Source organism: Bos mutus, chromosome 3, assembly GCF_027580195.1.
Source record: "Bos mutus isolate GX-2022 chromosome 3, NWIPB_WYAK_1.1, whole genome shotgun sequence".
Taxonomy (NCBI): domain Eukaryota; kingdom Metazoa; phylum Chordata; class Mammalia; order Artiodactyla; family Bovidae; genus Bos; species Bos mutus.
Window position 1 is genome coordinate 52205429 of NC_091619.1, and position 21822 is coordinate 52227250.

Here is a 21822-nt window from a genome sequence, read left to right on the forward strand (position 1 = left end):
GCTTTTGGAGAAGGAAATAATTAGCCTATTTAAGCTTCATGATTTTTACTAGTAGAAAACCAGCTCCCCCATCTTTACCAAATACCTAATAAATGAACATTCAAAGCACGTTTCAAGGTTGCTGAATTGTTTCCTGCCCAGGCACCCAACATGTCCTGTCTGATCCTGGTGCTGGGCATTGCATAGGGCTTTCTACGTGCATCTCATTTGAGATGGAGTCTCTGAGATTAAGTGAGGGCCACCGAATTCTAAAGATCTTCCCTCGGGAGGCAGGCAAGGAGAAACTGAATAAAAGGGGGAGAAATAGGAACTAGGCAAGCTTCTGTTTGATTTATTCTCTTCTCAGCGGCAGAGGGAGGCAGAGAGTAAAAAAAATGATGTGCCTGAAGCCCTACACAAACCAACAACAGGCCTGTGTAAAAAGGCACACAAAACGTAAGGTATTTGCTATATAAGAAGTAATCTGAAAAGCTCAGTGGCACACAGGCTGTTCTATGGAAGTACTGTATTTAGGAGGCAGGACTTAGAACTCTCATATGGAGCCTAATGAGACAACACAGGGTGAAGAGAAACTTATATTTTCCAAAGAGACTACACATGTTGAAAGATGACTTTTTTCTGATCCTTCCTTGGCATATAGATATTTTTCTGTAAATATGGGGCTGAGTTCAAGCTCTGGCTTTGTGCCTTTGGATAAACTGCTTTTCTCTGGATCTCAGAGATGAGGGGGACACAGAAAACAAGCTAGGAACCTGAATTTCAGAGAATCCAAACAAGGGGCAGAAACCCAACCATGAGCTGCAGCTCCAGAGCATCAGGCTGTGGCCTCAACAGCATGGCCACAGCCTCTGCCTGCACATCCAGGCTCCCTTCACAGCATGTTTGAAAAGTGATTTGCAAAGTGGAAAGGAGTGAAGAACGCGGAGTCACCCTTGTTGCCACGATTGTGGGGGTCGGTGACTGCCTTCTGGGCTTTTAGGACAGGACTCAGCCAAAGCACCTCGCAGTGATGCCTTAGGTCAGGCACTGGTTTCATCTCCTCCACATATTCCCATTCCCAAGGCATTTAGAGGTGAGAGAAAGCCTTGCTTAAAGTACATTTCCAGGGAAAAATAGTGCCATCTAGTTTCCTTCATAACCTGCTTCAGTCTATATCAGGTTCTGCCCTCCAGCAGAGAAAAGTTCTTGGTATCTGCTTCCTAATGTGCTCCTTAAACTCTGTGTGTGATTGAGAGAGGGGAAAGTCTTCTATCCCAAAGTTCAAACTATTATGTACCTGGTTTACCAGATAATTCCATCTCTTCTCCCTACCTAAACTTCAACATCTCCTGTCTTAGTTTTTTACTTTTTATTTCATCTGGTCCACTAGTCAATGTTAGTGCTAAACCAACAGCAAACGGAGAAACAGGAGCCAAGAAGAAAGGGAGAGAGATGGATTGGTTTGTGAACGAGTCCCAAGGGACAAACACTGCTGGACAGATGAATCAGGAGAGTGACAGACTGCATACCCTCCCACAGTGCATTCTAGGATCAGTCCAACAGTTTTCAGAGCCTTGTGGCCATTGTAGCATAGTTTAAAAACTCATATTACTGTTATGATAGTCATACCACCATTCCTTGGTGGCTCGGTGGTAAAGAATCTGCCTGCCAATGCGGAAGCCACAGGAGACGTGGGTTCCATCCCTGGGTCAGAAAGATCCTCTGCAGGAGGAAATGGCAACCCACTCTAGTATTCTTGCCTCGGAAATCCCTTGGACAGAGGAGCTTGGTGGGCTATACAGTCCATGGGGTCGCAAAGAGTCAGACACAACTTAGCAACTGGAAGACAGCTACATAAATCTGAAATTTTTCATTTGGTGAACAACATAACAACACAACTGCACAGGGAACCCTGGGAAGAGGAGGGACTCACTTCTGGAACTTGGGCACTGATAAATGTATACAGGTAAAATTAGTCCAGTCAACTTCTTCCAACACTGAATCTGTTTTTATTTGCTATTTATTATAAAAATTGAATCTGTATGTTACATAAAAGTTATTTTAAAAACAATAAAGTTCACTCAAAAGTACTAAATCTCAGGCAGAGGGATTTCACACCAAAATCCAGATTTACACGGTAAACCTGAGGGCCAAAAGCATTCAGCTCACAACAAAATCTTACATTTTCTAATAATTCATTACCAGAAGCAAAAACCAATTATGTACATGCTTCAAAATATATGACAAAAACAAAATAACAAATGCGAGCATTCCCTGTGAAGCTAACTACACAAAATGTTTCTTCTCAGAATTGGCCCTTTATTTTGTTGAGAGTGAAACATTTGAAGAGCTTGAAAAATATTTAAGCATGAATATTTAGGTTTATACACAATACATATATGTACAAACACACCCATTCTGATTCTATGCCCCTTTGAATTTTTTAAATTGCACCATCTCTGTTAAGAGATAACATGTAACATGCAGGAGGCATTCCTAATTGTTTTTCTCAGCCGTAGTGTATTATACAAGTCAAATGCAAAATTTAAATATGAATTCAGTTCAATCGGAAGCCATCTCAACTCAGTACTTTGGCTCTTATATTCTATGCTAATACTTTAGGTTTTGATGGAATTGTTCATGTATTTAAAAAGGTGAAGAAAATGTAGTTCATTACCAGAAGGTACTTAGTAGATAGATCTCAGTGGACGTAGAAGTGATGGACCAGAGGCAGGAAGAAACCAGTTAAACTGGTTTCTTTTCACTGCTTCAGCTTTCAGATACAGCTGAAGAAATTATCATATCCAGGGCATTTTGCAACAGTTATTAGTTTAGGCCATTTCATGTATATAATGTCTTCATAATTCAAACCAGGGTACAAAATAACTCCTCCCCAGACCAGACTTCCTCGTTTCTACAAAGAAATAAACACAGATTCTGATGCAATATACAGTTCCTGAAAACAAAGTGGATTTACAGTTATATTCTCATTCTCTCTGTTATATTGGTATGGATGAAGAATCACTGGATCAGCTCTGAACACTGCAAGGATGGGTTGAGTAGAACAATTCAATTAGGCGTAATTATAGGCTTTGGCTTCCCCCCAAATAAATACATGCTCCAGTAGTATTTCAAGTTCTCTAGCACAAATATATTCTGTTACTATATCAATTTAAGGAGGTGGGTGAGCAGAGAGGGAAAACAAAATAGCTTATGTGGATGGGACGTTATAAGAAAGTGAAGATGGAAAGAGTATTTGATTGAAAATACAAGGAAATAAAACTAAACCCACAGAATAATTGTTTGATTATTTTAATGGTTTTGAACCCATCAATATTAGGCAATATTTTAATTCAACATACAAAATTTAAATCATGAGACACCTGAAGAACAGAAACAAATATTTCCACTATTAAACAATAATTTTATACAGATAACAGCTCCCCACAGCACGTACACTGGCGCTATGCCACAACGATGAGATCTTGGCATCTCTATTTACCCTGTTTAACACAAACATTTGCTAAGTGACAGTGAAACATGGTGGTATCAGGAGAAAATGAAGACGAAGGATGAAGAATGAAAACACCTCATCTGTGTGCCACAGAGATGGACCTTAATGTACATTAGGGTCAAAACCACTTAGGTTGCTGACCAAGTCTGAGCATTTGGTTTTCTTTTAAAGTATTCTTGGGCTTCCCTGGTGGCTCTGCTGGTAAAGAATCTGCCTGCAATTGGGAGATCTGGGTTTGATCCCTGGGTTGGGAAGATCCCTTAGAGAAGGGAATGGCTACCTGCTTCAGTTTTCTGGCCTGGAGAATTCCATGGACTGTATAGTCCATGGGGGTGCAAAGAGTCAGATACGACTGAGTGACTTTCATTTTCATTTCTTTTTACTTTAATATTATAGCTAAGAGAATAGAGCACTCCATGATTACAAGTAAGGAATAAAAAAGAATTAATATTTTAGCATTAACCTACAACCACTTGCAACTTTGGAAAAATATAACATATATTCAAAACGAATAAATTTTGTACACGTAGGGATGTGCATGCAGGCTCATCATTGTGTATCTGTGTGTGTGTATGTAAATAAATGCATCTAGTCTGGCATAAGCCGTCAACTTTGTTCTGAATAACATCCATATTTATTTTTTGGAAAGTGCAGTACACATTCTTGGAAAGCAAGTGTCAACTGGTCTCAAAATTATAATTGAATAAACTTCATTTGCTTCTTTGAAAACTCTCTTTCAAAATGAAATTCTGCTCCAATATTGCATTAAAGTTGGCAAATACCACAGTTTTACATGTTAAGTGGTGGTCTCAGAGTTCATGGCATCTGTGTTACATCATTCCCAAAGCTACCTAAACACTGGTGTGTAGGACTGAAATAAAAATGTATAATATTATATATGAAACGAGTCGCCAGTCCAGGTTCGATGCATGATACTGGATGTTTGGGGCTGGTGCACTGGGATGACCCAGAGGGATGGTACGGGGAGGGAGGAGGGAGGAGGGTTCAGGATGGGGAACACGTGTATACCTGTGGTGGATTCATGTTGATATATGGCAAAACCAATACAATAAAGTTAAAAAAAAAATGTTAACTTGAAAGGAGTTTGCACTAGTAACCAAATTCTTGTGTTTGGAAAGCAGCTTACAAAACTCATTATGATAGTAACTTGCTTCCAGAAATGTAGACAGGTGATAAGGAAGATTTAGTTAGTGCCTTTTGCAGGTGAACAGAACTTGGTGACTAGCCAGGAGGGGCTGTAGACTGTCAGGGGAATGGTGTGTACGTGCTCAGCCGCTCAGTCATGTCCGACTTTTTGCGACCCTATGGACTGTAGCCTGCTAGGCTCCTCTGTCCATGGGATTCTCCAGGCAAGAATACTGGAGTGGGTTGCCATCTCCTCTAGGGCATCTTCCCAACCCAGGGATCGAACCCACGGCTCCTGCATTGACAGGCGATTCTTTACCACTGTACCACCTGGGAAACCCCAGGGAAATGGTAGTAAATCTGAAATTTGTTTTGAAAACTTTTCCTTATCAAAAGGGATAGGATTTTTCATACACATTATGAGTAATTATATGACCCAAAATGAACATATTTCCATGTATCATATTCATGTTCCAAACACTGGAATTGGTACACATGACAATTCTACTGTGCAACACAGATGGGAAACATTAAAATGACAATGATCTCACATTAAAAAGATTGAAAATAACAAAAAACCTAGACAGAGTCAGAATCTGTTTTCTGAAGTCTAGAAGAAAGTTTCATCAGTTATGCTTGGGTCCCTGAGAGCTTGAATGTTCTGACTAAAGGCAAGTTTTGGTAAAAATTGCATTTTTACATTGTTCTTCCTCATTTAGAATAAACAGCAGTGTTTTAGGCAGCTTTTGGTGTTTTATGTTTTTTATAGCTATTACTCAAATTTTATTTGATGTGAACAGTTGTTTTCTCTGAATGTAAGATCAAAGGTGTGTGGCAGGTGAGGGAAGCTACATTTGGCCATAATTTAAAAACTCATTTTCATCCTTCTGGAAGGGACAAAGCAAGGGGAAAAACATACCATACATCACAATTCCATGTTTACAGTACTCTTTACCCATAGTGTTTTCCAGTTTTGTCGAGGTGCAGTTAATAGATTATTTCATAGTTTGAAATGGCATCACAATGCCTAGACACAGAGAAAAACACATCAAAAATGTATATTTCCCCAAAATGAGTCAGTCAGCTTTATTCATTTTACAATATGCATGATAATAAAAAGCCAAACACAAAACTCTTTATTGAAAAAAAAGAGCAAAATGTATTCCAGAGAAGTTAGACAAAGACATGAGATGAATTTCAGTTAATTAGATCTATTTCTTTGTGAGCTTTGAGAACCCATATTAAGCAATGAATAGAGGCAGAGTGTTTCACATTATAATCCTATCTAGAGATCATGCAGATGGAGAAGAAAGTATTTTGTTTAACTTTTACTTAATTTCTACAGAGTGTTTAAAAATCAGTTTTATAGATCCAAATCTGTACCTCTCCCCTCCATCACAGTTTTTGAAGTAATTAAGAATGGTTACCCGTACAATAGCACAGCAACTAGGGAAGAGAGAGGTAGATGATGTGGCCATCCTCTTGGAAGGAAACCCCCAAATATTTTAGGGCATGAAAACACAAGGCTTTTGTTATTCAGAAATAATTAGCTGCAGACTACAAAAACATTTTGGAGCCAAGTGCGCACAAAAGTGAGACTCGTAAGCAGCCGAAACCAAGTACATTAATAGTAAGTTCTTAAAGAAAAGGATGTGTCCTCTGTACCTTACAAAAACTATTCTCATAGATTTTGAATCCAAGATTACACAATAGAAAACATTTATATGTTTTACATTTGATATAAAAATTAGTAGCAAATAAAAAAGGCTCTGATGATATACAAGAAGAAATTGCAGAGGATACATTAAAATTTCAGGATGGCCCAAGGATGACTTATCCTAAATACCCTGCTCCTGTTCTGTGCAAAGGCCACAGGCAGGCACTTTCTCAGGGTTCATCACTGTTGCTAAGAGAAAATCAGATGAAGGAAGACTCAAACAAGCTGGGGCAGGAAGTAAAAATTAAGCCAAGGAGGAACTCTGCCAAGCGCAATGCATCCTGCCTAAAAGTATTTAAGAACATAAATCAAAGACAGTGCTGAGTGTACCTCAAGGGAATTTATGTTGATGAGTTTATGCCCTAGGTGATAAATATCAAAACAGGAAGTCAGTTAAAACAAGTATGCAAGTAAGTTATATCTCATCTTCAAAAGATAAAAACTGCAGTGTAGAGATTCAATAACTTCATGGCCCCATTCTACCCTCCAAGTGTACACTTGTTATATCTCCATAAGTTAAAGATCAATTATTCACAAAACTTTGTTTCAGTGTTAATACTTTTTACCTGTTTAATTTAGACACTGAGTTGCCTTATTATAATAAGACACTTGGTTATAGTTAGTGATAATTATCCATTGTTCATCTTTATAACCTAGGAAATTTTAGTTCTCATTTAAAGCCCTGGAATGTACTTTTAAAAATTATTCTCTCTTTAGGTCAACATTTATCCAGGCATGTCTGCAAACGTTCTGTTACAGGGGGAGGAAGAGTATTGAGCAAATTCTCCTCGACAATCAGACAGCTCCGTTTTAGGGACTGACACCCTTCCAGTTCAGGAGGAAGTGTTTCCAGGTAATTACCGATGAGCTCCAGATGAGTAAGGTTCGACAGCTCACCCACGTGAGGCGACAAGCTCATCAGGCTATTTTTCCCCAAGAGTAAACACTGCAGCTTTTTGCACTGAAACAGCCCATCTGGAAGCATCTCAATCTGGAAAGGGAAAAAAAAGAAGCCAGTAAAACTGGGTTTTGAGGGCCTATTATACTACAAGTATTTATTTATACCCCTTCCTTTCCCCCAAAACATTTTCAGACATTTTACAGAGGTACATATAACAATGATGATACATTTGAAGTAGATGGGAAACTTACAGGAAAAATAAGGATGTTCTGGAGTCAGGATTGAGGCCACTAAGAACTTCGAAACCCCTGCTGTATATGGGTGGGCAACAGACTAGCTCTAACAAAGCAATTCTCAACTCTCAAAGGAAATCTATCAGTTACATACTCATTTACAAACCAGTAACTCAGGAGAAGCAAATCAATCTCAACAGTCCTCAAGAAGAGTTTTACTGTGTGAGGTAATGAGCTATACCCTCAAAAACAGACACAAGGCTATTTCTTAGGGTTTCACAATATAGACTGAAAACTTCCTTCTGGTTTAAAGAAAACGCTGACAGAAGCAGAGGCAAGAAGATGTGATCGTATAAACATGTAGGTTTCCTTCTCCTCTACATGCACACTCACGAGTATGAACTCTTTTTCTACGTGCTCCTGAGTTTTAAGTCATATGAAACAGAGAAATCATTTGGAATATGATAAATAGCCTGTGGCTAGGTCAACGCCTAGAAATGCTCAACTGAATTGCTCCTCTACCTGGTGGGAAGGTTGCATGTGAGTTTCTAAGGGAACCACAGTGTGCATATGAAATGGGCTTATTGGGGAAAGACACCCAGAGAAAGGGTTAGCATACTCAGCGTGCTCAGCTCTCATCCTGCCACTGAACTGCAAGTTTGCTCCAGGCCAAGCTGGACTGCACATACTCCACCCTCTTAATGGTTAACAAATTTATACAAGCCTGGACCAGGCAACTCTGCAACTATAAAACAATGCAGGCTCCCTAGTTCAAGTTGTTGCTTTGTTAGAAAGAGGGATGAAAGGGGCGCTCCAGAGTTCAACTTGCTCCTCTGATGACCTAGTACAACCCCACTGAGCCAGTTCTCCACAGGAACTTCCAGAAATATCTCTTTAAAAAGATAAACTTTCCTTATACAGTGTAAAAGATGGTCAGACTGCATTAAAAAAAAGGCTTATTATGATGGAATCTGCCCCCTCCTCTATCACTCATACAATCATTTGGTACTGGATATCCTTGAAAATAAATCCAATGATCACTGCTTCTAAGACTATCATGCAATATAACTCATTCTACATCAAAATACTAGGTGGTATAAGCAAAGGAAAATATCTACCCTTTTATTTCATTCCTTAAGAATACATATACAAAACCACAGATATGTCAATTTCAGTATAGATACGGCAGAGAAATGAAAGAAAAAAACGTAACCTCCTTCTGATCAGACATTATCTGCAGCTCAAAAATAGGGTCAGTGACGTACAAGTAGAGGGAATGATCAGTCCTGTGCAATGAATGTGCTCAGGGTTGAGAGTGCCTACTGGCACAAGAGGAATGACTTAGGCAAACAGGCTGAAAGGAGGGCAGACTTGTCTCACCTGTATGCAGTGGATGCCTGCTGAGAGCCTTGTTTTGTGCCAGGCTCCCAACCAGGTGCTGGGGATAAAATGCTGAGCAAGACAGATGGGTCTTTAAGACCCATGCAGGGTCTCTCCACCTTGGCACTGTGGACATTTGCGGTGGGATAATTCTTTGTGTGTGGGGTGTCCTGTGCATTCAGCAGCATCCCTGACTTCTACCTGCTAGATGCCAGTGCCACTGCCCTCTCTAGTTGTGACAACTACACATGTCTCCAAACAAATGTCTTCTGCAGGGTAAAACTGCCCCCCTTTGACAAGCACTGGTCTACTAGGAAAGAGAAGTATTAAACAATTATGGAGATCATTAGTCTACAGTGGCTGCTATGAAGAAGCCTGTCTTAACCAGGGTTGCATCAAAGAATCCCAATCTGTCTTCTTTAGTTAAGTTTCTAGACTCCAGCAGGTATCTTGCTTAATTGTACTGATTTTTTTTTTAATTGGGTGAAGACCCTGAGCCATTGTCCTCTCTGGCTACCAGCACTACCATGTCTTACTCATCTCCTTTCAAATCTCTGAATTTGTGATTTTAGCTTCTTCTCAGCCCCCAGTACAGGTGAGGAATTTCACCAGGCAATGAGAGTGAGCCTCTGGGGTTGGCCCCTCAGTAGTGTCTGTTGGGAAAGTGAGTGAAAGGCTGTGGACGATGCACACTTCCTGAGCGCTAAGTGTCCATCTCAGCCAAATGTACTGAAGCCCTCAGAACATCCAAGGAAGGATGGTTCTCTTCCTATGTTCATGGCTGACACTGATAATTAAATATTTCACTGTTTCCCAGAGGCTGGGACCTCATTTCAGAATTCTTCTCAATGTCAGCTTTCCTATTTCTCTGGCCATTGACACATGCTATTTCAGAACACACCAACCTAAATCCATAAAGTCCAATCATTTCAAGAGACAAAGCTGAATATTTCCAATCTAAGTGATAATGTCAAAACCAACATGGAACATTGCCACATAAATGATCTTTAGAGAAGGATTTCTATACTATTCACCTTTGGGCTAAATGTCTGTGAGTTAATAAAATGTATTTAAATGCAGAAAGAGAAATTGGAAGACCGAGGTATAAGTTGGAGTCATTTTTAAGATTTGAGCAAAGCCATTAAACCCTCCTCCTTTCCTGTGCTTCTTGGTTACATCCAACACCATCATAATCCAACTACAGTTTGGCACTGGAGAGAGCTGGAGGTTGCCTCTTCCTACCCCATCACCCACACACACCACTGCTTCCCACGGAGCATCATTTGGACTGATGCATCTGAGCTGCAGGAGAAAGAGCACTGGAGGAGGAGCTGAACAGAGGTTCCGACCCAGATCCATCAACTGGGAAACTTTGGACCCCAGGCAAATCGCTCTGAGCCTCAGTTTCAGTATCAATAAAGTGAGGGCAGTGGATTAGAACAGAGGTTGGCAAAGATTTTCTCAAAAGGAGCAAGAGGGACCTCCCTGGGGGTCCAGTGGTTTAGACTTTACCTTTCAATGCAGGGGAGCTAAGACCCCATATGTCTTTGAGAACTAAGATCTCAAAAACCCAAAGCAAAAAAATAGAAGGAATATTGTAACAAATTCAATAAAGACTTTAAAATGGTCCACATCAAAAAAAAAAAAGAAAAAAAAGGAGCAGGATAGTAAACATCTTGAAGGTTCTGCAGGCCAAATGGCAAAACTGAAAATACTATGTAGGTAATTATAATAATAAAAGAAAAAAAATTTCATATGTTTCTAAGTGATGTAATGAAAAATATAATAACAAGTATAATTTTTTTTGTAATATAGGCCCACTAGGGAGAACAATGGAATTTATTTATGGACACTAAAATTTGGATCTCCTATAATTTTCAAATATGAGGAAGTATTATTATTTGATTTTCTTCCCCCAATCACTTAAAAATTTAAAAACCATTCTTAGGTCAGGCTGTGAGTAGATTTGGCTCCGAGGCTGTACTTTGCTGACCTCAGGACCAATGATCCATAGTATTCCTTTCATACATGAGTCTCTTTTTAATCTATATTCCTACTTCTAAATCATAACTGATTAAACCTTCCCATGGGGTTCTGTTTCTTGACTGTCCTCTTCCAACCTCTGAGTATGCCACACCCAGCGCCTCCTCGCACTGTGAGGCTCAAGCCTCACCTTAGTTACCACCCAATGACTCAAACTAGACTGGCAGAATTCAAGGCAGTCTCCATTCGGACCCCCCGTCCAAAGGCTCTGGTCTCTTATTACACCTGGCATGCCAGTGACAATCTTCTGGGTATGACTTCTATCCTTCCACATTTCCCCAATCAGTGTTCTCAGAACACTCCTCTCAAGAGTTATCATAAAAAAGAACGCCTTGCTCAAATAAGTGTGCCAAATGTTGCACACCCTATCATCCTCTTGGAGAAGCACAATGCATGTTCATATGATAAAGGCTCTGAGGAATCCTGCCACAAAAACATGCTAAAAACTGTTTCATGTTTTTTGTGAGAAGACCTATCACTATCCCATGGAGTAAAGTCTGGAGTGTCCTCTCAGTGAATGTCTTTCATTTGGGGGCTGCCCAACATCTTCAATGTCTAGAGAATTCTCTACCTTATCTTCATGGGGCTCTTGGTGGGAAGCAGCACCCACTTCCTACTAGAGGACTGACACCACCAGATTCTTCTGTTCCAGATCTCCTGCAGCTCGAGTGTGAGCATTCACGAGCATGGGCGTGTGCGTTTGCTCGGTCGTGTCTGACTCTGTCCTACCCCGTGGACCGTAGCCTGCCAGTCTCCTTTGTTCATGGGATTCTTCAGACAAGAATATTGGAGTGGGTTACCATTTCCTTCTCTAGGGGATCTTCCTGACTCAGGAATAAAACCAGTGTCTCTGGCATCTTCTGCATTGGCAGGCGGATGCTTCACCACTGAGCCACATGGGAAGCCTGTGAGCATTCACAAGCTCTATCAGTTGCTTAGATGTGGGGCTCAAGGCATAAAGCAGAAACCATGAAGAACCGATTTTGTGGCAGAGGAAGGGCCACAGTGACAGCAGCATCGTTTTCAGGGCAGCACCGGTGCTCAGTGCTGGGATGGTCAGTGTCGGGGTATCTCTTAATTTTACTTTTGTACTATGATTCTGGCTGCTTTTCTCTTGCTATATAACTTTGTCCCTGTTTCCCAAGCCTGATTTTGTAGGCTTTTCATTAATGAGACACGTGATGTCTTTTCAATAAATGTCTTTTCTGCTTAACCCCAGGGTTAGCATTTGTTGCCTCCATCTTATGAACCTGACACACTGCCCAAGTCTTTAAAAGAGTGTCCTTTCTGCGATCTTTACCAACCTCCACTCCAGAGAGGAATCAACTCACATTTCTGAGTATAAGCATATCTAAATATTTATGCAGCAGGTTTGATGCTTTATTTTCTAAGTTTTATAAATATTTTGTTCTACCTTATAGAGTCATGAGAACCTTAAGGTTTCAAGAAGAAACCTTCAAGTTAGTTAAATTCCTACATAAAACATGAATCCTCAGTTCCCTTTACCAATATTCCCACCAAGCAGCTGACGATATCTGGACAGTTTAATTAAGAAAATCACTTCTCCCTTCTCAGATGTTCATTCAGTCTCTGGACAGCTTTCTTGGGAAAGATGAGAACTCTTCTCTTGCTTGTCTGAGCTCTAACACTAACAACAACTCCCAACAGGCTTTCCTTCCTAAGTAGGGCTTCCGAATATTTGAAGACCAATAGTGTGGACTATTCTCTTTCCCTTCCCTTTCCAGTGCTTCCTATCACTAGGCTACACTGTCCCACCAGAGAGGAATCTTTCATCTCTCTGGCTGCTGTCTTCCAATTTCACCACATCCTTAGCAGGTAAGTCTCTTCACAGTTCTGAGAAGAGTGTTTCTCACCCAGTCCAAGATTTGCAGTCATTACAATGGTTCTGAGGATGCTCACAACTGCTGGTTATGACTTCTGAGACAACACAACCCAAGACAGCATTGTTCTTGGTCCATAAATTATCTTAAGCATAAGAATTTTCATATGCTACCAAGTACCCTTTCCTTATTCAAGACAAAATATGTCTGATACTAACATCTAGTCTCCCTTTCAGCCACAAAAGAAGTCAATAAACTTAGTGTCAACAGTACCAACAATCTCACAGTTTCATGACATTAAACTAGAGAAAATAATCAACTTGCTTATACACTTAGATAATTATGGTTAGATGACAATTTAATCAGCTGTGGCTTTCAAAACTCCATGGAGTGATTTAATTGGACAACTTGGTAAAACCAATACCTTTCAAAATAATTATTTATATTTTTTAGTACAGGCTTAACAATGGAAAAACTGTGACCAAAATGCTAATATTAAGCAACTTTATAATTCAGCAACACTAATGCTAAATCTCTAGATCTGTAGTTTTCAAAGTGTGGTCATTAGACCAGCAGCACCAGCTTTACCTGAGATTTTCAGTGCTATAAACTCCTGGATCCTACACCAGACCAGCTTACTGAATGAAAAACCCTGGGAGTGGAGCCAAGAAATCTGTGTTTCAACAAGCCTTCCAGGTAATTCTAAGGTACATTGCTAACTTTTAAAGGAGTTTTAAAACCTCATAATCTTATAATGGGTTCTACCCTTCTACATATAGTGAAGCCACAGAGTTCTAAAAGTCAGCATAAATTCTGTTCTTTCCCCAACTCTGGTATTTTTCCAACAATCTATGGTTTCTAAAAACACTGTCTGGTGATCAATATGTTTATTGGCCAACTCCATGCTCACAGATATATTTAGCATGAAATATAAACTATTAAAAAGTCTAGGAGTACATCTATGGCTAATTCATGTTGATATATGGCAGAAATCAAATTAATATTGTAAAGCAATTATCTTTCAATTAAAAATAAATAAATAAAAAAGTCTAGGAGATAATACCTTTTTGGGTGGGGTAGAAGAAAGTAGTTCCCATTTTAACTAAAGGGGAATCACTTTCATCTTTTGGCAGACCTGATTTCTGACAGGTTTTTTCTTCTTCCCATATGGATATTACCATCACTCTCTTGCCCTTTCAGCCAACATGATTTTTGTCTTTTTCTTCCTTCTTCACATTTTAACCTAGGAAACTACTCATTTATTCTGTTTTTTCTTGTTTCAGCTAAGTTAAGTTCTCCTTAATTTGGCTTTACTGTTGCAAATTATGGTTCATTTTTAAAGCATGGATGCTGGAAAAAGCTTCTAAGAAGCCCTAGTGCTGCATTATAGAACCAGGCCTTTCATTTTGAATTGTCTTTCTAGACGTGCATGGAGATTTCAAGTCTTTCTTACCGAATTACAGGAAGAACTTATGAATAATTCACAATCCCAGAATTTTTTACAAGAAGTTGTCCTATGTCAGACTTGGAAAGCTGAAAAATTTTATGAAACTTTATAAATATTGTACTTAAGCCTTTTCTGAAATGAAAGCAAGCTCTGCCATAACTTTTGTGATGTTTATGTTAAAAAACAGGGAAAGAGGATAAAGAGAATATTTGAATACCTACTACATGCCAGAAACTGTGCCAAATGCTTATATATACTTTTTTCATAAAATCTCCATGACAACTTGTAAATTACATTAAAAACTGACTCTCAGTGTTTTGATAATTCGTCCATGGTCACATGTCTAATAAGTGGTAGTCAGGCCAAGCTCAAGATGCTATGACTTAAAGTCCACTATCTTTAGTGACATCACACACTGCAACAGCAGATGCTCAAATGACTGGCCAAAAAAGGGGAAGAATGGATTTACTTACGTTGTTATTGGTCACAGCAAAGTACTGCAAATTACTCAGATACTGGATTTCTTCTGGAATGAAGGTCAGGTGGTTATAGCTTAGATCCAAATAATGTAGTTTGGTGCATAGGAAAAGCTGCAGGGGCAGGTTCTCAATGTTATTATGGTCCAAAGAGAGCTGCTCTAGATTAGACAATGCCCCGATCTGGGCTGGAATATAAGCAATGTTATTGTGCCACAACTTTAAGCAGGAAAGATTCTGGAGGTGCTGAAAGCTAATGATCTCTTCCACAGTTTTAAGGTTATTTTCTCTGAGGTCTAACTCATGCAAATTGTTCAGACTGAAAATGGAGTGTGGAATACGTTCCAGGTCGCAGCTGATCAGCTCCAGGCTTTTCAGATTGACCATCTTTTTCAGGTTGTTCAATACAACCAGCTTGCTCCCCTCGTTATCGAGGGACAACTTCTGCAGTGAAGGCAGGAGATCCGTGATAACTTGTGGGATCCGGGAGAGGCTGCTCTTCAAGTAGAGGGTCCTCAGGTTTTTCAGGTCCTGAAAGCCCTCCAGCTGCATGGTGCTTACCTGTTCAGGCAGCACACAGCCTGACAGGTAAAGCTCCTTGAGATTCTTCAGGTGAAACACCCAGCGTGGGATTTTCCCCATTTCAGTAAATTTCAGGCGGAGGATTTTTAAATTCTCCTCTAGAAAGGCCAGGGCAGGGTGGTCGACCACCAGGGATGAGTGGTACACATGGAGCTCCTTGAGGCTGACCAGCTGTGAGATCGCAGGGGGGAGCTTGACCTCAGGGATCAGCTCCAGGCTTAGCACTTCGATTTCCGTCAGCTCGAAGACATTGTCAGGAAGACCGTTTAGCATGAAAAGGTGCAGTTCTACCTTGTCCTGGGCATTTTTCACAAGCTTGCTTTTTAGTTTCTCGACCGTCCATTCATTGTTGAGGTTGATCTGTTTCAGTTTGTTCTCACTGACCTCTGACAGGAATATGGAGAAGCGTTTGGAGTAAAGCGGGTCATATTGATCAGCCAGATGGAGGATAAAGGCGAAGTCGTTCTTGACATCTGGAATGTCGCTATAGTTGCTTTTTTCTCTCAGTGCCTCAAAGGAATATTGCTTCAGAGAGCTCCGCAGCATCCACCACAAGCTGTAAGACGAGGTGAGACCATAAAGTATAACCAAGATGACGTAAAATGAAGCCAGGACCTTGAATATTTCTGCCAAGGAGTACACACACTGGTAGCGCTTGTATCCAGTAAAAGCCTGCACATCCACTGAACAGTCAATTTCCAGAGTGATGTAGGTTAAAAAATACGGAACATAAGTTATGATGAGGACAAACAAAATGACTTTGACTATGATCTGTTTCAGGTACACTCTGTAGATGATGTCCTTCTGCTCCACGTGCAGGCGGAACCTTTTCACTTTTTCAAAGATGGCTTTGGCCTGTTCGCCCTCCTTTTTGTCCAGGACGCTAGAGGTCGGGCTTTCTATGCCAGCTGACTCTAAGCCAGGCTGTGGGTAGGGCAATGACTGCTTGTTGGAATCCACGTCGCCGGCTGAGCACCCTGAGGATGAGAGCAGAACCTTGGATTTGGAGAGGGTCAGGGGCCTCACTGACTGCTCAGCCACCGTCTCTGACAGGGCGCGGGTGGTCCACGGAGAATCGAAGCACTTGTGCAGGATGGCCACAAAATGCTCGAGCCTGGAACTGGTGCTGGGGTAGTGAAGCCAGAAGTTGCTGCAGGCTGCAAAGATGAGCGTATGCAAGAGCACCAAGTAGGGGAAGAACTTGGCAAACCAGTGGAGCTGCTTCTCGTAACAGACGGCGTCAATGTAGGAGTACTGCTGTCGGTGGAGGTCGTTCTGGATTCTGAGGGGCAGCGGAAGTGGCATCCCGGCATCGGAGGATGCGTTCACGCTGGCTTTCAGGATGTCCCAAGGCACGGCGCAGTGATTGTCAAATTCCACCTTACAAGGAAGACAGCACAGAACTCTGCTCTGTGTCAGCTGGAGGGCTCCAGCCAGCACGGCCACCAGCAGCATGATCAGGGTGATGTAATACCAAAAGACGTCCCACCACGGCTTCAGGATGTGATAACATGACTGGGCGTCTGCTAGACATTTTAGCTCTGTTAGTGTAATCATGGCTTTCCCTTGTAGGAGGACAGAAACTGGAAGAGGAAGATAAAAGAAAAACCACTGAAGCAAGTACCCCAAGTAAGCTTAAACTCTAATGTCTGTACATATCCAAGTAGGATTTAGCTCAGGGGCAAAACCTGGCAGGCAGGGGTGATGATCAAAAAGTATCAAAGTCTCCTGGCTTCATGTGAAACCTTAGGCTATGCCAACTGAGAACTATAAAGTCCCTTAGATGAGAGACTATTTGGTGACCGCCAGACTGGATCTCTGCAAAGGTATTTGGGGTAGGACGTGAAGCAACTATCTAGCTGCCTCCTGCATCTCCACTTCATGCTAATCTATTAAAAACCAGAAACTGAATTTTCTTCAATCAACACTAGGAAAATCTGTTCCTATGCTACTGATTTCTAACAACCACATGTTGTACCTTCTAAATGGTCTGAATAAGCTTTATTTCATATCCAATGGAGCATCGGTTACAGCCTAGGAGCTGTGTTTCAACCACTACAGGAACTTCCTTTGAGTGAACACTATTTTATAAAATTTTCCCTTAGGATTAGCAGGATCTACCAATCCTATCTATGTTCAGAAAAATTATGATTTAATATATTATCTCCTTTTCCCCTAAGCTCTAACTTTGTAACTTAAATTCACATCCAACTTAGAATACTTAAAAGCTGACACACAATGGTAATGGCTTAAAAAAATGGATGGGGAAGAAAGCCCTAGTTACAACACCCTACTATGGGGACTCTCTTGTATTTAGTGTTTTGACAGCAAAGTACTAACAGTACAAATGACTAAGGGCATATGCTATTATTATTTTTGCCTTCAGAAACAACAAGGTGGGTTTTTCATTTTCATATTGAAAAGTATTCAGAGAATGCTCCTTACAGAAATGACTTACATGGTGTTCAGCCTTACATAGACCAATTGTTCAAAAATTGCTAACTGGTAAAATCCAGACCACCTATATGATGGCACAGAGTAAAGACAGATAAAAGGAAATATGTGGATCTAATAACAACTCTGGTTAAAAACAATCACAGTAGTATGGTCATCCTTGCTAGGGGTCCAGCTACAACCTTCACCCAAAGACTTCTCTTGCACTTTTTTGAGTCTAAAGTCTTACCGTCTTCCCTGGGTCTGAGTTTCTCTCTCTAGATACCCTAGTCCTGGTAGCATCACCAAGAAAAACTTTTTTGCTCTCGTTAGTCTTCCTCTGAGGGACTGGTATCCTGCCTTGAACCCTAAAATCCCATTACAGAGGCTCTGGTACCTATGAATAAGCGTCTTTTCTTTTGCTGGTCAGCCTTAACATATAATGGGCCATCTGACTCTGAACCCTATGCCTTCATGCTCTCCCCGCTTGCTAGGGCGTCCCAGGGTCTGATTTTAACTACTGGCCTGCAGCACGAGTTTCCACCTGCATCCTTTCTAGGCAACATCATACTATATGGGTTCAACTTCCTCTTAGGACTCATGACTTGATTAAATAACTCTCCAGGGCTTCCCTCCTTTACTCTGGTTTAGTGGATCTCTTTCTAACTCTCAACTTCTCCCTTTCTGCCTCACTCAACTGCAGTTAATTATAATTGTGTCAAGACATGACAAAAACCCAAAACAAGAGGATTATAGGCAACAGAGAGAAAGTCTGGACTTGGACCCCAAAATACCATAAATATGATGGGAGGGAAGGATGGCAGAAGACACTGCTGGGCGAACATGGGAAAAATACTTAAGGATTTTAGTTGACATGAATGCATGCTTTAAGCTAACTGTGTCATAGCTATTATGCTCCATATAGCTATAACATGACGGTAATCTGTGGCCATATTAATTCATGAACTCAGATAAAGGGGCAACAGTCCTTCTGTGCCTGCCTGGTGAGATCACACCTGGAACCCAACATTGAGTCACAGGTTAAAGACTAACTGGACAGTGAAATAATCAGGAGCTACTTGGCTACGAACCATTTCTCTTGGAGGAAGACAGGAAATTGATGATATTCAGCTGAGATAAAAGATGACTAGGGGAATCTAAGAATTCATCCTTACCTTTTTGAAGGATTACCTCTTGGATTAAAGAATAAGTGGATTTCTTCCCGAGGCAGAACTAAGAGGGTGCACATTTTAGAAAGTGGTATTTTGATTTAATTTGTACCGGGACACCCACAGAAATAGTTCTGTGAAATAGTTTAGGCCCTTCTCCCTACCAGGACTGAGCTAAATAAGATGACCATCTGTCAAGGATGTTGTGAAGGAATTTCTTGTAATGGATAAAGAAAGTGAAAGAGATCATCTCTAAGGGCTCTGCCAGCTCAAAGTCTATAGCTTTATTTGTCCTTTCAAAGATCCTCAGAGTTAAATTCATTAAAGCTACACAATAAACTATAGAATAATAGAAACAGCTTTAACAATAAGGGTATTTGACAGAGAGCAAATATTTATTCAACAAAGAATACAAGTCAACATTGGCCAAAACAATGTACTTTAAATGTTTATACTTACTATAATGAAAAAAAAGGAATCCAGTAAGTTGACTGTACTTCAATCAGGAGGCCTACACCTTTTGAAATTTCTTAGATACACCATCTCTGTGATTGTCTTCATTCTAAGAGAAAGTATAGGTATCTTGAAATAGCTGTGATCATTCAAACAAACAAAATTGGAGATACTGTCTTTAGAGACCCTCTCCATCATAAGACATGGCAAGTGGATTTTCATAGCTCAGTTTACTTTTCACACTGGAGGACATTCTGGCAAAGCTACTTATAAAAGACCCCATCCACAGACCAGATCACATATGGCCTCTGACCTTAATTTATAGAGATGTTTCTACAGAAATTTACATGTTATTAATAACATATTTTAAAGTGCCATAGCTATAACACTTGGGTGAACACTCAGCTTTTTCCAGGCAATCTACATACTCTAATTTTGCTCATTCAGTTGGTCTTATTTGCATTCATCAGATGGCCTGTCAAATCATATAATTTCTGCACTTCATCACACATCTATCCAAATGAGACTCAGTGCTCTTAAAATTCAGCCTACTGATTCATTAAATATAGTTACAAGTTAATAACGTACACAGCTCAGAAATAAGACTGAAATTCTCTGAAATTATATTATTAAATGTAGCTATCCTTTACATTAATAGGTTTTTATTTTGTACACAGTAAGTTAATAAAAGCCATTCTTAGCATCTATTTCAATCATTTTTAATAATTTAAATTATACATATACTGATTCATTTGAAATGTAACATTTTAAAACATACAAAATTTTTTTTAGTTGGGTGTGAAAACTGTATTTTTTAGTGCCGATGTATCCTCTGAAAAGTTGCTGAGAAGGCTTATATATTTGCCTGGAATATACAATCCTTTTTCTGGTTTATTAAATACTCGAAATCCAGCTCAGAGTACTGACCCCAAATTATACTTAAGGTACTTTTAGCAATACTCTTGTAACCTTGTCATTTTCAAAGATCAAAAAGTTAGCATGTCTGAAATTTACTTTGGATTTACCAATCCATGTGTAAAAGCTTCTTTATAACTACTACCCAGGACCAAATTATTTTTCAGGCCAGAAAGTACAGTTAGTGTGTGACAACCCAACTGTGTATTAACTCATACTTAGCACCACTGGAGTATGAGTTTCTTATTCACAATTCATTTTTAAAAGTCTGACAACATATAACAGACAACTGCATTTATGTGTAGTAAGCACGATAAAGACATTTGATGTGTTAAACATTTTACATATTGTTCCACTGCATTGCAGCTGTAATGTGCCAGGAGAGAATTTATTGCGTAATTCTAAAATGCTGCCCAGACATCATGATACTCACTATACAACACAGTTTCCCTAAAGACTGCAAAAACATTTTCTACTTTCGATATAAGAAGAAAAAAACAGAATCACAAACTTCCAACTACAGTAATGGTTTTAAAATAATCAGAATGAGAGATTACTATAACTAACCTGTTAGAGGACCACAATTCACTACAAATTTGTGACATTTATTCTAAATTATTTGTAAATCATTTTTCCTGTTCATCTTTTTAAGAATTATAAACTTTTCCTCTAATCATCTAATGTAGCCTTCCTTGGATAAGTTCCTCATCAATAAGAGAACAAATAAATATCTGTTATTAATAATCTAACATCAGTTTTCTTACTGTCAAAGCACTTTCACTTACATTAGTTTTGTACCTATAATAAACCATTATAATAAGTATGATTCGTTACATTTTACAAACATGGAAAATAAGGCAGGCTCACAATGGTGTGATCACTGACCTAGAGCCAGACATCCTGGAACGTGAAGTCCAGTGGGCCTTAAAAAGCATCACTACGAACGAAGCTAGTGGAGGTGATGGAATTCCAGTTGAGCTCTTTCAAATCCTGAAAGATGATGCTGTGAAAGTGCTGCACTCAATATGCCAGCAAATTTGGAAAACTCAGCAGTGGCCACAGGACTGGAAAAGGTCAGTTTTCATTTCAATCTCAAAGAAAGGCAATGCCAAAGAATGCTCAAACTACCACACTACTGCACTCATCTCACATGCTAGTAAAGTAATGCTCAAAATTCTCCAAGCCAGGCTTCAGCAATACATGAACCCTGAACTTCCTGATGTTCAAGCTGGTTTTAGAAAAGGAAGAGGAACCAGAGATCAAATTGCCAACATCGGCTGGATCATGGAAAAAGCAAGAGAGTTCCAGAAAAACATCTATTTCTGCTTTATTGACTATGCCAAAGCCTTTGACTGTGTGGATCACAATAAACTGTGGAAAATTCTGAAAGAGATGGGAATACTAGACCACCTGACCTGCCTCTTGTGAAATCTGTATGCAGGTCAGGAAGCAACAGTTAGAACTGGACATGGAACAACAGACTGGTTCCAAATAGGAAAAGGAGTATGTCAAGGCTGTATATTGTCACCCTGCTTACTTAACTTCTATGCAGAGTACATCATGAGAAACGCTGGACTGGAAGAAACACAAGCT

General features: G+C 39.9%; 1 protein-coding gene across 5 annotated transcripts in view; it reads right to left on the bottom strand.

Moving 5' to 3' along the window:
- Window positions 1-1957: 1957 nt before the first annotated feature.
- The window catches only part of LRRC8B (leucine rich repeat containing 8 VRAC subunit B), a 78957-nt gene continuing 59092 nt past the window's right edge, over window positions 1958-21822 (bottom strand). For all 5 annotated transcript variants that reach the window (XM_070367734.1, XM_070367732.1, XM_070367730.1 and 2 more), the window contains 3 exons: window positions 19321-19423; window positions 14675-16842; window positions 1958-7347 (listed from right to left, as the gene is read on the bottom strand). In XM_070367734.1, the coding sequence (XP_070223835.1) occupies window positions 7075-7347; window positions 14675-16816 (2415 nt within the window). In that variant the 5' untranslated portion in view covers window positions 16817-16842; window positions 19321-19423 and the 3' untranslated portion in view covers window positions 1958-7074. The remainder of the gene's footprint in view (window positions 7348-14674; window positions 16843-19320; window positions 19424-21822) is intronic.